The sequence below is a fragment of the Homarus americanus genome, unplaced genomic scaffold, assembly GCF_018991925.1.
Source record: "Homarus americanus isolate GMGI-L3 unplaced genomic scaffold, GMGI_Hamer_2.0 scaffold6476, whole genome shotgun sequence".
Lineage (NCBI taxonomy): Eukaryota > Metazoa > Arthropoda > Malacostraca > Decapoda > Nephropidae > Homarus > Homarus americanus.
This window is the reverse complement of record NW_024724169.1, coordinates 110,001-127,515: the sequence shown is the minus strand read 5'-3', so window position 1 is coordinate 127,515 and position 17,515 is coordinate 110,001. Positions and strand designations below refer to the sequence as shown.

At 43.3% G+C, this 17,515-nt stretch overlaps 1 protein-coding gene across 1 annotated transcript in view; it reads right to left on the bottom strand.

Moving 5' to 3' along the window:
- The window catches only part of LOC121864076 (A disintegrin and metalloproteinase with thrombospondin motifs 4-like), a gene marked incomplete at its 3' end in the record, with an annotated part of 107,175 nt that overhangs the window by 690 nt on the left and 88,970 nt on the right, over positions 1-17,515 (bottom strand). Inside the window, exons 9-15 of the mRNA XM_042362978.1 lie at positions 10,366-10,486; positions 9,894-10,023; positions 9,288-9,430; positions 8,209-8,261; positions 1,828-1,954; positions 1,424-1,588; positions 1,108-1,234 (exon numbers count right to left, since the gene is read on the bottom strand). Coding sequence (XP_042218912.1) covers positions 1,108-1,234; positions 1,424-1,588; positions 1,828-1,954; positions 8,209-8,261; positions 9,288-9,430; positions 9,894-10,023; positions 10,366-10,486 — 866 coding nt within the window. The remainder of the gene's footprint in view (positions 1-1,107; positions 1,235-1,423; positions 1,589-1,827; positions 1,955-8,208; positions 8,262-9,287; positions 9,431-9,893; positions 10,024-10,365; positions 10,487-17,515) is intronic.

Sequence of the window (17,515 nt, the reverse complement as noted above, 5' to 3'; positions counted from 1 at the left end):
GTTAAGGGAAGGGAAGTAGATTAAGGGGAAGGGGGAGGTTAAGGAAGGGAGGTAGATTAAGAGGAGGGGGTAGATTAAGGGGAGGGGGTAGATTAAGGGGAAGGAGGGGAAGTTAAGGGAAAGGGGAGAGGTTAAGGGAGGGGTAGATTAAGGAGGGGTAGATTAAGGGGAGGTAGATTAGGGGAAGGGGGGAAGTTAAGGAAAAGGGGGGAGATTAAGGGGAGGGAGGTAGATTAAGGAAAGGGAGGTTAAGGGAAGGGAGGTAGATTAAGGGAAAGAGGGAAGAAAGACGAGATGGGAGATAATGAAAAGGGAATAAGGAAAAAAATGTAAACTAGAGAAAATTGATAAGGAGAGAAACTATGATAATTAATTAGTGTAGAGAGAACAGGTGGAGATAGCAATTAGCACTTGTGTTTAATTAGCCTCCAGGTAATGAGTGTGGGTGTGGGGGGGGGGGCAATACCTGACAACATCAACAGTGGTTTAGTGATTTAGTTTGTTGTCAATGGTCTTTAGTCTGTTGTCAGTTGTTTACAGTCTGTTGTCATCAGGATATTGTACAGTCTATCGTCGATTGTCAGTAGTCTATTGTTTGTCTGTAGTCTATTGTTTGCTTGTGGTCTATTGTTTGTCTGTAGTCTATTGTTTTTCAGTAGTCTATTGTTTGTCAGTAGTCTATTGTTTGTCTGTAGTCTATTGTTTGGTTGTGGTCTATTGTTTGTCAGTAGTCTATTGTTTGTCAGTAGTCTATTGTTTGTAAGTAGTCTATTGTTTGTCTGTAGTCTATTGTTTGTCTGTAGTCTATTGTTTGTCAGTAGTCTATTGTTTGTCAGTAGTCTATTGTTTGTAAGTAGTCTATTGTTTGTCTGTAGTCTATTGTTTGCATGTGGTTATCGCCCAAATATTCACAGCTGATCATTGTCCACCATCGTCCAAGTTCTGGTCGTCTTTCAATTGTTTTTTTCGTCATGTCACTTGTGGGTGTAGGTCGTGGATTGTAGAGGTTGTACGTCGTGGTTCAAAGCGGTCGTGGTGCGTAGAGGTCGTAGTTCACAGTGGTCGTGTCGTGTTGTCGTTTTTTGGGGAGAAGTTGATTATACTTACAAAACACGCCGAAGTTCCACGGTCTTTCTTGCATTGGGCGTCGAGAGAGAGCAGCTTGCCTGGTAATACTCGAGGTAGGGACTCGTCCTCGTGGGGTAAGTTGTACAAGCATGTAGCTGTGTCTCCGCTGAGGGGTGGAAGAGTGACCGAAAATATGTTAAGTACGTCATTATAACCTGATACATTATTAGATTTTAGATTTTTTTAGATTCCCCAGGTAGTTGTATTGGTAGCTTTTTGCTATGGATTCAAAACTACAGTACAAGAATTGAGGTATAAAGTACAGGGGGGGGGGTTGTAATACACTGTAACTTACTTGAGGAAATGGTGGAACTGTTCAACTGAGCATGATGACCACCTAAAGCCCTTCTCTGTATGTCTCAAGTCACTCATGATGTAGCCGTCCTCCCAACGACATCTTCGAGCACCTGGACCCCCAAGATAGGAAGGTGGGGGAGACCCATCGTGAACTGCCCCCAATCTGCAACACACACACACACACGTCATGAGTGTTATGAAAATATCCTTAAAAATCTTAGTAGTTGTTATGATAAAATGGTAGATTTAATACAGACACAGACAGACAGATAGACACACATATCTGGAGAAAGTAAACTTGACAACATTAACGATGGAAGACAATCTCTCTCTCTCTCTCTCTCTCTTTCTCTCTCTCTCTCTCTCTCTCTCTCCTCGTACTAACAGGTAAGGAATACTCACAGGTGTCCAACTTCATGAGCCGCGACAATGATGCCAGAGAAACCCCCAGTGTCCTCCACGATGGCCACCGAGTTGACCTTCTGCAGCCTCTTGTTGACGACACAGGCTCCTCCCACGTAAGCGAATCCTACCCAGGGCACATAAGACAGGTCATCTCAACTGATACATACACCATCGTCTCCTTTACACCGTGTTTACTCATCTGTTTATCTACGTTAGTTATATTTCGTTTGTTTATTTATTGAATTGTTCTGTCATCATTTGAAAGGTTTGTTGAATAATCTGTGTTCTTATTTTGAGGATTGTTTTGGTGTTAAGTGTGTATTGACGAATTGGTTCATGTTATTAACCCAATGATGTAAGGGTTATGGTTGTTTCGTGTGTGTGTGTGTGTGTGTGTGTGTGTGTGTGTGTGTGTCTTCGTCAAGTACTTCTGGCCCCCACTGAACAAGGTATAGAAAGGGGGTTCCATCTTATCACACAAATTGTAGATTCTTTTATCATTATTTACTCTATTTATCGTTTATTGGTGTTTTATTCTTCCATAATCACAAAGAAATATGACCAACGAGATGTGACCAGTCTGAACTCAAGCTCTTCCATGCGTGAGGGAACAGCTGGAGGGAGCCATTGTAAACATAACAATAGAGATCAGCTGATGACACACAACACAACGTAGTAAACAGCGTAAAGGAGACTTCTTGATTTTATGAATGAAGATGACGAATTCGACCTGTAAACACCTACTGAGTGTTCGTATCTCCTGACATTGACTTCGTTTTGAGTTTAGATGTAAATTTGGATTATAATTGATTACTGAAGACCAATTAAAACAGTAATATCAACTTTAATGATAATGATAGATGTTATTATCACCAGAAGATCTTAGTGGGTGTTTTAAGGTAATGAGTTCACGTAGGCTATGGTGACGGGGGAAGGAATTAGAGGTGATGTTTACAAAAATGAGCCCAAGGACTTTATTTACAAGACAGGTAAAGCAAGACTTGAATGAAAATAAACGAATATGAAAGATTTTTTATATATATTCGAATCGTCATTTTTTTGGGGGGGTATTTTTTTATATAGAAAGCACAATGTAAAGAAAATATGAAGGGTGTGGGAAGCTTGTCTCTCGAGGTAAGATATGCGTTCGTGTGGCGTCGTATAATAAAATCCGACTTGGATACTCGAACGCAAACAAATCTATATTTATTTAACATCTCTTTAGTATTTTGAGTATAATTTAACTTAAATTTGAATTGTTAAATGGTGAGATAGCCAAGACAATACATATATATTTATAAAGATAACGAAAGCAAAGATACCGTAAATATTACTCCCAAACTGATAAGGATTTAAAGCAATATTCCTCACTTCTACCCTTCATAATTTCTTTTATCATCTACAAATCCTTTTCAAATTCCTCAATGTTGTGAGCTTACGACACACTAATTCTCACCATATTTACTGTGTCGTCATCTCACAACACCATCGGAAGGCAAAAAAACTAAGACTACGTGATACTGAGAAACGAAGTGAAAAGAATAAATAGCAATTGATAGAACTTATACAGGATTTACAGTTTAATAAAAGATATTAGACAAACAACAACACTAATATTACACTGAAATTATATCAGAAAATTGTAAACAAATAAAAATGGAGTGTGTATGGAATATTGTTTGTATGTGTTTGACATTCCAACATTCACTTGCAAGTTTGGTTTGCAGTGTTGTGTGGAAACCATGCAACATACAACATACACATTCCAAGCGACAGACATACACATGCAGAAGTATTAGTTATCTATAGGAGAAGTAAGAAATAAAGGAGTTATCAAAGGGGTGAATATTATTATTATTTTTGCAGGTAGAACTGAAAAACTCTCTCGTGAAATCATCAAATACACAAAACAACAACAAGAACTCACCAAAAACTTTAAAATTAACCAACTTTCGATAGCTACTTAAATCAATTTTTGAGTTAATTAATGAAACTAGGTATAATACGAGTGAGTTTCGGTATGTACCCCTTTAGCGTTATAGTGTATATAGGATAATAACGAAGATAAATAGAACAGATAGATAACAGAAGGGAAATTGGACGAAACATTATGAAAAACTATGAAAAAAACACGAAAAATAGAATCAAAGAAGAAAACGTCAACTTAAACTAAAAGAAAATACTATAATTTTGGGGTGAATTATAGAGGATGGAAGAACGATAATATAGGGGGAACTACAGAGAGTGGGATAAAGTATAAGAGAAGTGATAAGAAAACAAAACAAGAGAACGTTATGGCGTTTATACTTTTTCATATGTAAACACACACACACACACACATTGCCATACTCACATACAAATACATACATGGATAAACACACACTAACACACATACACAAAATATGAACAAACATGTAAATAAAACTCATACAGGAAAAAAAAAACACACACACACACAAACATGCAAATAAACACACATGCAACAGCATACAAACAAACCCACACACACGTACACAAACATAAATACATACAACCACACATGCAAAAAACAAACACTTGCACAATAAAACAACCACACATGCACAAAAAACAAACACAAACACACATGCACAAACACCCAGAGGCCTCGAGTTGATGCTTGTGTTACTTGACCATAATTAATCTAACCTAGCCTAACCACTTCCGGGTCTCGTTATCTACAACTGAGACGGTGATAACTAACTACCCAATTCATCCCCTTTCAAATTTAGATACGAAATTAACAGTTAAATATCTATCTATCTTCCTTGGTCAAGTAAACAACGATTAATTCCCCTAGACAAGCACAGCTTCATCATCATGCAAGTTGAGAAGGCATAATATCCAGGTTCTGAAACAGTCTTACGTAAAAAAAAAAATTTCCTCCTAACTGGTAATGTAAAACCGTAACTCCCACATTCATTGAAATCATTAAAATTAACTCCAAAATTATATAGAATTAGTGTGGGAGTTTCTTGCATTATTTTGTTATGAGTTAAATGAGGAAAATTATCGTAAGGCTGTTGTAAGATCTCGGATTATGCTAAGTGTTGGTTCTGTATTGCCAAGTTTGTTATGATAATTTAAAAAAACGTAACTGTGATGGGAAAGTTTATGTATTGGCTTATATTTATTTATTTATTATTAATATTTTTTTTTGTTTATTCGCTTATTGAAACCTGTAAGTCAATGATCAATTATTTTTTTGAAGATTTTGGCAGTGGGCAGAAGAGACACTAAATTGATCTTCTCGAAACTGTGTTCCTCTCTCAGATAAGACACATGTGAGATACTCAGAGAGGCAGTCAGAGGTGAGGAGGAGGAGGTCCTCTTCCTACCCTGGAGGTCTAGGTGAACTAGATAAAGAGGGGCTGAAAGATGGATGGAGGTGTACCTTACCTTAGCTAGCCGGCTCAGGCAGCGGCGGTGAGAGAGAGAGACAGAGAGCAACAAGTGTCAACATTATATTTGGTCAGGTCGTTTACACACGCGATCTTCCCTCGCCCGCGTCCTACCCTCAGGTGGTGATGTCACGCCGAGGGAAGCTGAGTGTAAACATTCTCACTGGTCTTACGTACATACACCTTAAACATTCTAACTATGGCTGTGTTAAACATTCTGTCAACATTTAGTAAATTAGCTACGTTCATTAGCAATCAACACAATTTCTTAATCAGCCAAATATGTCGATCTTATAATGTCAATATTTGTCGGGTTTTAAAGTTCATTATAAACTTTTAGTCATGGAAATGTCATTAAGGGTGACGTTACCATCGAATTATTATTTTTTTGTCTGTCTGTCTATCTGTCTGTTTGTGTCTGTCTGACTTAAGTTGAATTCCATCTTTTGTATTTGTTTTTCTTTCATTTATCATCAGGGTCACTCACACACATTCACATAAATAAATTCAGTCAAGCTCTCAGAGATGTTTAGTCAGTTTTACTCGTCATAACAGGTATGCAACGGGTCAACAGGTATGCAACGGGTCAACAGGTATGCAACGGGTCAACAGGTGCCAATCAGATACACAGACGTAAACATCAACAGGAGTCGTCAATAAACAAAACAAATATAAACAAAGTAAATAAAAAATTAAGTCACAAAAGTAAGTAAGTAAGTAAGTAAGTAAATCAAGTAAACAGACAAGTCAATAGGAAACGTAATAACAAGTCCCTCAGAAGGTAACCAAGTCCAACAGGTGTTTTAAGTGCATATAAAAAAAACACAAAAAGTCCAGTAAGATAATGAAAGTCCAAAGTGCATATACAGGTAAGATAAGCACAGGTAAGGTAATTAAGTCAGGTGGTGCCAACACTGTCAAGGAAAGATCTGTGTGTGTGTGTGTGTGTGTGTGTATGTATGTCTGTATGTGTGCGTGGGACTGACATACATACGCGTGTCCAGGAAGCAGGCAGAAGTTATAATAGGTAGTTGTTTTGTCCACAGGATAGGTAACTTAGGACGGAGTTTTATTTAAAGGGTCCTTGACATATAATTGGGTCATTAAGAAGTCAAAGTTGAGGGGTCAAGTCTTATAATGTGTGATGATGGTGGTGATGGTGGTGAGGGGGGTGGTGGTAGTGGTGAGGGGGGGGGTAATGGGGTTATGATGGATGTATAATGACTGGTAGTAGTGGTGGTGGTTGTAGTGGTGATGGTGGTAGTTATGGCCTAAATGGTGAAGATGATGGTAGCTATGGTGATTGTAAAGATGACGATGAATGTTATTATGAGAATGACGATGGTGGTTGTGATGATAATAGTGATGATAGTGGTAGTATTCGTCTGGTATAATGGTTGTAAATGGTAGAGAAAGAACCATCATTGGACTACTGAAGTGAATCACTAATTACCAACAGGTGTGTGTATTACGAGATCACAGGTGTATAATTTAATATGGTGAAGCGGAAATGGTGAATGGTGGTGATAGTGGTGCGTATAAGGGATGATTTATGGTGATTGAGATGGTGCTTAATAAGAATCTAATAATACTTGTGATTTACTTTAGTGCAATACTAGAATTTTATAATATTTAATGAAGATAAATAGGTATTGTTTGTCCTCTATGATAAAATGGCAAAGTTATATTTAGGAATTATATATATGTATTTTATTTAATTAATGTATGTAATATGTCTGACTTTGTTTATTTGAATGTAAATTAAATACTAAATTATAAGAGAATTTCTGAGAATTTTATGGCATGATAATTTAACCTTAGATTATCCTATTAAAATTTAAATGAGTCAAGCGAGAGACTGACCAACACTGCAACACTGATTTGACTTTTGTATTATTATTACTAGATCAAAAGATGTATTTCTCTCTTAAAAGTTATTTGGTAATGAAAAAAAATTATATAGCATTCGTGTGATAGTAATATAGTTGATATTTTATATATATATAATATAAATACAGTCTGTAGAATTTGTTAAACTTATTTTAAACTGTAGTAAAAGAAATCTTATTTGAGGAATTATGGACGTATTTTTGACAATCTTATTTTAGCTTTGGGTTAACTATTCTTTATGTTATCTTTATTATTTATTAATCAGTGTTGCTGTGGTGGTGGGCGGGGGTGATGGGGTGCTGTGGTGCTGTGGTCAGTCAGTTGGACCTACCTGCTGTCCCCCTGTTGCAAACCCCCCCTGAGAATGCGCGTCTACACATGTCTAACCTGTAAGGAAAAAAGTCATGTTTTCATTTAGTTTTTCTTATTTTTGTGGGCGTATTATTCAGTTGGGGGTCATCAGTACTGCCTTTGTTATTGTGCAGTTTTTGGGGGCAACACTGACGTCATCTTGTGGCGACGTCACAGGTGGCGGTGACGTCAGATTAGTGGATGACATCACAACAGAGGCGGTGTTGTGACGTGGTTAAGATTCAGCTGTTGGGGGTAGAAACGTTATCAGGGGCGCGAAGGTCTGTTTCTCAGTGTATCCCCAAAAGCCAGACAAGTGGACCAGACCAGCGATTTTGTGAGTCCCTACAACCAGACCTCCGGCGTCCCTGGCGTGCTGGGTGCTGGGTGGTGGTGGTGGCGGTGTTTCTTGTTGGTCTGATGTCAACAAGTCGTCTGGGTTGTAAATGATAATAACTTACCTGGTTGAATGTGACAGGTGGGAGCGGGCCTTTCCAGCGTGTGATAGAAAACGGGTCTTGTAAACTGGGTATTAGAGGGGGGGTTGGGGGGTTGGAGGGGGTAACTCTAGTAAACTACGGACCAGACTGTATTGTGCTACGACCCATAACCCAAACAGTAGATCCTCCACCGTACACGTGTTCTTTTGGCATACACGCAAATGTATGTATATATGTGTGTGTGCACGTATGCGTTTGTTGGGTTGTGTGCAACGTACCGGCTGTACCTGTCGTGCATCTCCCGCTCTTTCGTCGACGACACAAATCGTACCTGGGTAGAAATGTTAATAGGGAACACAAGTTTAGATGAGGAGAGACAGGTTGGGTGGGGGGGGGCCCTTGACGGTGCCTCGGCCGGCCATCATCAGCAGGGACGAGCCGTGGTCTGACTCCTTAAGGCAGACTACGAGCTCACAACCTCATAGCCACAATCTCTCACAAATAACAACCATCTCACAACCCTTGACTTATCTAGTTCTATCAAGCTTACTTTAACAATACTTAACCTCTACTTAAACTATCTGTACACATCACTATCATACTTATATAACTCATGGTCGCCACAGTAGTGACTTAGGGTTTATAAGAGAGGGTGGAGGGCCATTATCGGTGACCTTTTGACCTGGTTTATCGATCGCCTCGTTCCCATAAACCAGCTCCAGGTCAACCAGAGAGTTAGCTTCTCCCCGAGACTGGGAAAAAGACCAGGAACCAGTTAAAATAAGTTGATTGTTAGATACACTGATAAAACTTTGACCAGTTTAATAGAGTGTAAAACTAAGTGACTGGCAGAGAGACCACACAGTTAATATAAGTACTTGAGCTTCATTAGTTTTCATAGATGATTGAAAGTTATGATTCTTTCTCTACATGAACAGCTAAGACATTGGCTCTGAGAAATCACATAATGTTTGGTTATTATGATGTGGCTATAAACACCTTCCTAAGTGAGACAGTTTCCTACATTCTACCTCAACTAGTATCTACAGGTGTCATAAAAGATAGAGAACTACTATTTCTACATCAAAACATGAACACTTGTGCCCTAAAACAAAAGACAATCTATCTACGAGAATGAAGTTGAACTTCTGGAATTTATACATTTTCCATTACTTATACATCTAGATTCAATAGAGTTTAGGGCCTCAGAAAGGAGTTGGATTCCCTATGATACGCTATCTACCTATAGCCTGACGAGGAGGACACCCTTCGGCAGACAGTTCCTCTCCTCTTTTGTTAGAACTTGATAAAAGAAAAGAAAGATAAGAACTACTGGAGTTTATGATAAGGTACGCACTTGGTGATAGCGACGGCGATATCGTAGGTGGGAAGACGACGCTCTTGATACAGGTACTTGCCCATGTCTGTGAGGGCACTGGCTGAGTCTATCGCGTCGCGCCCCACTCGATTCTTCTCCAGGTAGGGCATGGCGTCACGGCTCTGTAGGGGGCGGTGAAGGAGGTGGTGTTAGATGACGTTCGTGTGTAGGTGATTTTTTAATTTCTATTTTTCAATTAATGTAAAATTTTAAAACCATATAAATATAAAATTCATGGATATAATTTCTAGATACGATTTTTATTTGATTTTTTTATGTTTTTTGGGGTTATGAACATTTGGAAGATTCTACTTTGTTTTTTAAATTTATCAACGATTTAGAATTTAAGAATATCTAATAAATGACGATTTTACTTTGGTTTAAAACAACTTAAAACAAAAGAAAACAAAAAAAAAACACTTTAAACCTTCTTAACCCTAGAAGCAAGGTAATAAATCTCCTCTTATCCTCCTTCTCTACTCTTCGTCTTCTTCTCCTTCTCTTGTCCTACACCCTTCCTCCACACCTCACCTCACCTCACCTCACCTCACCACACCTCACCACACCTCACCTCACCTCACTCACCCTAGAGATGATGATACCAGCTATAGAGACCTTAACTCTGGGCCCCTTCAGTAGCTTGTAGCGAAGGTCGACGCCGTTCCAGAAAGACACATAGTAGCTCTTGATCTGGCTGTTGTCCTGACCGTGGAGCCTGGAGGAGGGAGAGAGGATGTCAACAGGTAGTGGCGGTAGAGAGACGCAGGACAGACAGATGCAGGACAGACAGATGCAGGACAGACAGACGCAGGACAGACAGACGCAGGACAGACAGACGCAGGACAGACAGATGCAAAGAGATACATTGATTAGATAGGAATATAGACAGAGAGATAATAAACGCACAGATAACAGACAGAAATAGACAGACACACATATACACACAATGACCAGAAAAAACACACAGACACACACAACAGCTAGAAACACACACACACACACACACACACACACACACACACACACACACACACACGTACACACGTCTATAACTCACAAGTAGCCATCATAGTCGACCAGAACAAGAATCTCCGGGTAGATAATGTAGGGGGCGCTCCTCTTACGTCTGGGCCGGGCGTCTGGGCTCCTGGCGGGGATGTGATCAAGCTCCATCAGCGCTGTGGAGAGATAGATAGATAGATTGGATAGATGGGTGGGTAGATAGATAGATAGATAGATAGATAAATAAATAAGTGACTAACTGTCTTACCTCACAATAACACAGTTAACTTAAACAAATAACATAAACAAACAAACTTTACCTGAGAACAAAAAAAATTATTTACAAGAACAAAAACATCGATTATTTTTATTTAATTATATGAGAAAAAAATACATTAAAACCTCGATATAACGGATTTATCTCTCCATATAGTCCGCTTAATCGAGGTTTTACTGGACTTGACTGAAGGCCCCGACTGAAGCATAACACTACAACATAGGAACAAACACTCGCCAAATACCAACGGGACTTAAGTCAATCTTAGGGTCAGACCTCGTCCACCTGTCAGCAGACCCTAATTAACCATATGGACGCCCTACGCCCACCTACCTGTGTACTCAGCAGGAATTTAATAACAAGACCCCTTCTACCTGCTCACGGGCCCTGTCTGAAGCATATGAACCCCCGCTAGTGGGCCCTGTCTGAAGCATATAGTGGGCCCTGTCTGGAGCATATGAACCCCGCTAGTGGGCCCTGTCTGGAGCTGGAGCATATGAACCCCGCTAGTGGGCTCCTGTCTGGGCATATGTAGTGGCCCTGTCTGAAGCATATGAACCCCGCCAGTGGGCCCTGTCTGGAGCATATGAACCCCCTGGAGAGCCCTGTCTGGAGCATATGAACCCCCTTGAAGCATATGAACCCCTGGGCCCTGTCTGGGCATATGAACCCCCGCTAGTGAGCCCCTGTCTGAAGCATATGAACCCCTGTGGGCCCTGTCTGGAGCATATGAACCATGTCTGGGCATATGAACCCCCGCTAGGGGCCCTGTCTGGGAGCATATGAACCCCGCTAGTGTCTGGAGCCCCTGCCTGAGCTCCCTGTCTGACATATGAACCCGCCAGTGGGCCCTGTCTGGAAGCATGAACCCCGCTAGTGAGCCCTGTCTGGAGCATATGAACCCCCCAGTGGGCCTGTCTGAACCCCCGCTAGTGGGCCCTGTCTGAGCATATGACCCCGCCAGTGCCCTGTCTGGAGCATGGCCCCCCCTAGCATGAACCCCGCCCCTGTCTGGAGCATATGAACCCCTAGTGGGCCCTGTCTGGGCATATGAACCCCGCTAGTGGGCCCTGACATATGAACCCCGCAGTGGGCCTGTCTGAACATATGAACCCCGCTAGTGAGCCCTGTCTGAGCATATGAACCCCGCTAGTGCCCTGCCTGTGCACAGGGCCCTGTCTGGGCATATGAACCCCGCAGAGGCTGTCTGGAGCATATGAACCCCGCTAATGGGCCCTGTCTATGAACCTAGTGAGCCTGTCTGAAGCATAACCCCGCCAGTGGGCCCTGTCTGGAGCATATGAGCCCGCCAGTGAGCCCTGTCTGGGCATATGAACCCCTGTCTAAGTGAGCCCTCTGAGCAGAACCCCCGGTGGGCCCTGTCTGAAGCCCCCTCCCTGCCAGTGGGCCCTGTCTGAGATGAACCCCGCTAGTGGGCCCTGTCTGAAGCATATGAACCCCCCAGTGGGCCCTGTCTGAAGCATATGAAGTGGGCCCTGTCTGAAGTATGTGGGCCCTGTCTGAAGCATATGAACCCCCGCTAGTGGGCCCTGTCTGAAGCATATGAACCCCGCTAGTGTGCCCTGTCTGGAGCATATGAACCCCCGCTAGTGTGCCCTGTCTGGAGCATATGAACCCCGCCAGTGGGCCCTGTCTGAAGCATATGAACGATCTTTTACCCCTCGAGGCCATTGATCTCTGAGTGTAAGTACATGACCGAGCTCTTCTCTGGCCCTGTTGGTGGGCCCTGAGAGAAGCATTATGAACGAGCTCTTATCCCTCCTGCCAGTGGGCCATGACAGAAGCATAATGATAATCCCCAGCACCTGTGTTAAACGTGTAGGTTAGGTTAGGTTAGGTTTATCTAAAGGACAATTCATCATCCACGTCTCAACCATCACACAATAACAAGGTTGTATAAGGTCCCCCCCCCCCTTGGCGATGTTGGGTGCGTCATCTGGCTTGTTCTCGACCACAGGAGCCTCCAGCAGGTGTCTGAGGCCTGGAGACAAGCGAATGTTCGTCTGGCGTAGTCAAATAGTACGGTGTGTGAAGATGACAGAGGTATGATTGTACACCTGACGCTCCAGTAAGCATATCCGTGTAGGGCTGAGGAAAGGCGGAAGATCTTTAGCCTGGCGTTACGAGGGGGTGGAGAGACGAGAGAACGTTAGCCTGGCGTAGCTCCCATAAGCCATTACAGTGTAGAGAGGGAGGGCTTTATCGACGCTAATGACTGGCCGCGCTGGAGTTATTCCTTATGATGTGGGTGTGTGAGTTGTAGAGCCGCCCCTCCCTCCCTGGTGAGTCACGGCGGTCCCTCACAGTAACTGAGGGACGCCACTCACCCCCTCACTGTGTATGTGTGTGTCACGGGGCGAGACCTACGAGAAGCATGTACAGGAAAGATTCAGATGAAGAAATAATAACAAGATTCAGACGAAAGATTCATTAGGGGGAAAAATCAATAAAAATATCTATTAAAAAAAATCAGGAGCGAGAAAAACAATAATAAGATTCAATACAAAATGATTCAGGAAATGATTCGTCAGCCCGAGAGAGAGAGAGAGGTCCTACTGTCGAGGTTGGTTGGCGGGAATGAGTGAGGTGAAGTTTCGGGTAGATTCAGTGGTAACCGGCCCCTAGTAGTAGTACTCCTCACCACGGCCAGATTCTTTATTTAACACAGAACCTGATCCACAACACGAATATTTTATTTATTCTCAATACACTAATTACATGTATAATAATCATACTTGTGTTATAAAATAATAAATAAATAAAGAGATCTTGATACTTGTGAATTGAAAGAACTTTTACTAGGGGGTGACTCAGTACGTGTGAATGAATCTTTATTTTGATATGACAAGTAAAACAAGACGTCTTTAGAGAGAGAGAGAGAGAGAGAGAGAGAGTCTTTTGAGAATTTCTGGACTATGATTCATCAGGACGGCAGGTGAAGAGGGAGATTCACCTGACTAACAACTATCATCTGGTTCCCTTAACAAGCCACCTGGGGGGAGGAATACTCGACGGGGTTAACGACAGTAAAGGGGAGGATGGTGGTGGGGATGGGGAGGGGGGGTAATAGTTGTAGTGGTGGTGGTGGTGGTGGTAGGGATGGTGGTAGTGGTGCGGGCGGTGAGTTGATAACCACACAGGTGAACCGTTCCCTACCTAATCAAACCTACCTACCTACCCAACCTACCTACCCAACCTACCTACCCAACCTACCTACCCATCCTACCTACCTACCCAACCTACCTAGCCTACCCTCCCACTTACCTTACTGTCTTAACTATCTTATCACCCTATTCGTGGGAGAGAGAGGGAAGGAGGAAGGGAGGTAAGTAAGGAGAGGGAGATATAGGAAGGGAGAGAGAGACGATTCTAGAGAGGGAGGAGAGGGAGGGACGAAAGGAGGAGAGAGGAAGGAGAGGGAAGGAGAGGGAGGAGAAGGCGATGGGGAGGCAAGGAGAGAGGGAGGGAATGGAGGGAGGGAGAGGAGAGAGGGAGTGGGGGGGCAGACTTTCACCTCATGGGTAGGTAACCTTTCTTCAAGCCCAGTCTGGCGGGTGTCTGGTCTTCCCCAGCCTTAAGCTATACTCCCGGTCGCTCAGTCGCCCGGCCTCCTACCTCTCCCTAGCCCTAGCCTCTTCCTAGCCCTAACCCTCGTCTCTCCCTAGCTCTAGTCCTTGTCTCTCCCTAGCCCTAGTCTCTCCCTAGCCCTAGCCTCTTCCTAGCCCTAACCCTCGTCTCTCCCTAGCTCTAGTCCTTGTCTCTCCCTAGCCCTAGTCTCTCCCTAGCCCTAGCCTCTTCCTAGCCGTAGCCTCTCTCTGGCCGTAGTCTCTCCTAGCCGTAGCCTCTCTCTGGCGTAGTCTCTCCCTAGCCTAGTCTCTCCTAGCCGTAGCCTCTCCCATGTAGCCTCTCCTAGCCGTAGTCTCTCCCTAGCTCTAGTCCTCTCCTAGCCCTAGTCTCTCCTAGCCGTAGCCTCTCCCTAGCCTAGCCTCTCCTAGCCTAGTAGCCTCTCTCTAGCCCTAGTCTCTCCCTAGCCCTAGTCTCTCCTTAGGGTTGGTTAGGTTACGTTGTATTAAGCTTATAGACTATGTTGTATACAGATTTATAACTGTTGTTGTATTATTGTATTATAGAATGTTATTTGTCTGTTTATGTCAAGACACAGATGTTGTCTATAATGTTTGTTGTTGTGTTTGTTTTTGTTTGTTTTTGTTTGTTTCGTCTTTATGTATAAGGAAGCATGATAGAGTTACCCCACCACCCACTCCAAACAACCCACCGCCCACTCCAAACAACCCACCACCCACTCCAAACACCCCACCACCCACTCCAAACAACCCACCACCCACTCCAAACACCCCACCACCCACTCCAAACAACCCACCGCCCACTCAAAGACTCCCACCACCCCTCCAAACACCCCACCACCCCTCCAAACACCCCACCACCCCTCCAAACAACCTACCACCCACTCCAAACACCCCACCCACTCCAAACAACCCCACCACCCACACCTCAAACAACCCACCACCCCTCCAAACACCCCACACCCACTCCAAACAACCCACCGCCCACTCCAAACACCCCACCACCCACCAAACACCCCTACCACTCCAAACACCCCACCACCCTCCAAACACCCCACCACCCACTCCAAACCCCACCACCCACTCCAACACACCCTCCAAACAACTCACCGCCCACTCCAAACAACCCACCACTCCAAACACCCCACCACCACTCCAAACAACCCACCACCCACTCCAAACACCCCACCACCCACTCCAAACAACCCACCACCCACTCCAAACACCCCACCACCCACTCCAAACAACCCACCGCCCACTCAAAGACTCCCACTCAACTCACCCCTTACTCCAACACTCGAGGGTGAGGGTGGAGGACGGAACAGTACTCAGGTATAGAGAGAAGGTCGAACTAAGGGTCTTGAGGTGTGTGATACGCCATACACCCCAGCCAACCACCAGAGAGCTCTTGTGTCTCCCCTTCAGCCCAACCAATGAAAAGAAAGCCATTGGAGTTTAGTTGACCAATGAGAGTACTGCGTCGTTTTTATAGGTAGCCAATTAGATTTAAGGAAACAGGGGATACTTATTTGACCAATGAGAATATTTCGGTACTTTTCTAACCAGCCAGTTAGATCCGTGAACGCTGCCTCAGCTGGCCAATAAGACAAGTACTGTCATCTTTCTATCTTCTGTCCAGCCAATCAAATCACAGAACCCCATCAAAATTGGCCAATGAGAAACAACATGTCATTTCTATCATCTATCTCACCAATATGATCACAAGACCTCGCCTCAGCTGACCAATGAGAAAACAACACCACTTTCTTATCACTTCTGTTCAGCCAATTAGATCACAGAACACAACCTCAAGTGACCAATGAGGAAAGTGCGTCATCGTTCCAATCAACCAACTGGAGCACGAAATATGGCCTCAGGTGACAGGTATAAATTCACTTCGGCAGGAAATACCAGAGTTGAGGAAAATAGTTATTGGTGAGGTGGGGTTGAGGCGGGGGTGAGGCGGGGTGAGGTGGGTGAGGCTGGGTTGAAGCGGGGGTGAGGCGGGGTGAGATGGGGTTGAGGCGGGGTGAGGTGGGGTTGAGGCGGGGTGAGGCGGACCCTTCTTGGAATATTGGCTAATCACACCTTGCTTAACAGGTAAAGTAGACCACACACAACAACTTACACACCTGTATATACACCTACAGTACATACACACCTACACAATATGAATAAACCTGCACAATATATACACACCTGCACAATATGTACACACCTGCACAATATGTACACACCTGTACAATATGTACACACCTGCACAATATGTACACACCTGCACAATATGTACACACCTGTACAATATGTACACACCTGCACAATATGTACACACCTGCACATTATGTACACACCTGCACAATATAAACACATCTACACACTATAAACACACTTACACACCTGTAAACACACTTACACACCTGTAAACCACGTACAAATCACACACCATTACAGTCTGGATCAAGGAATGTATTACAGGTGCTTACGTCAAGGAGTAGTGAGAAGGGTAGGTAAAGTTCCTCACTCAGTGCTGTCGAGACCCTAGGCGGACTGTCCTTAGTGAGATCACCAAGGAGGATAGTCTCTCTCTCTCTCTCTCTCCCTCTCTCTCTCTCTCTCTCTCCCAGTCTCCTCCTCCTTCCGTCTCTCTCTCTCTCTCTCTCTCTCTCTCTCTCTCTCTCTCAACATCACTGAGAGGTTTATGGTGTTGTGTCGTCAGCTCACACCAATAAGAGGAGTGTAAACATAATATGAGCCAATAAATATATCGTTGTCTTCGAATCTAATCATTCCTATTGGTCAGTCATTAGCCTAAGGTGGCACAGTACCCTAGCCCGTGTGAGTGTTTTGACTCGTGTTCATTTTCTTGTATTTAGTTATTCCTTATTTTTCTTTTATTTTTATTTTTGTTTCTGAGTTAGTTTTCTCTCTTTCTCCTTTTATTATCGGTTCTCTTTCTGTCTTAGTTATCACATTTATTAAAGATAGTAGTTTAAGTATTTTCATCCAATATTCATTTCTACTTTCCTTCTACGCTCTCTATTCCAACTTTCTTTACTTTCACACTTTTTTCTGGTCTATTTCTGATGACTCTCTCATTAACCTCGATATCACACAGGATGAATCAAACACCATCATGTGAACTAATAAACAAAATTCCACCAGTTTAAGCTTTTTTTACTCCATGTTTTAAGCTGGCGTTTGATCACCTGTTCTCTATGTCACTCCATTTCCCTTTCTTGTCCTTCCTCGTCTTTCCATGTCCTTCCTTGCTCGTCCACCTCTCCTCGTGTCTTCCTCCTCCTTCCCGCATTATCATGTTCCTC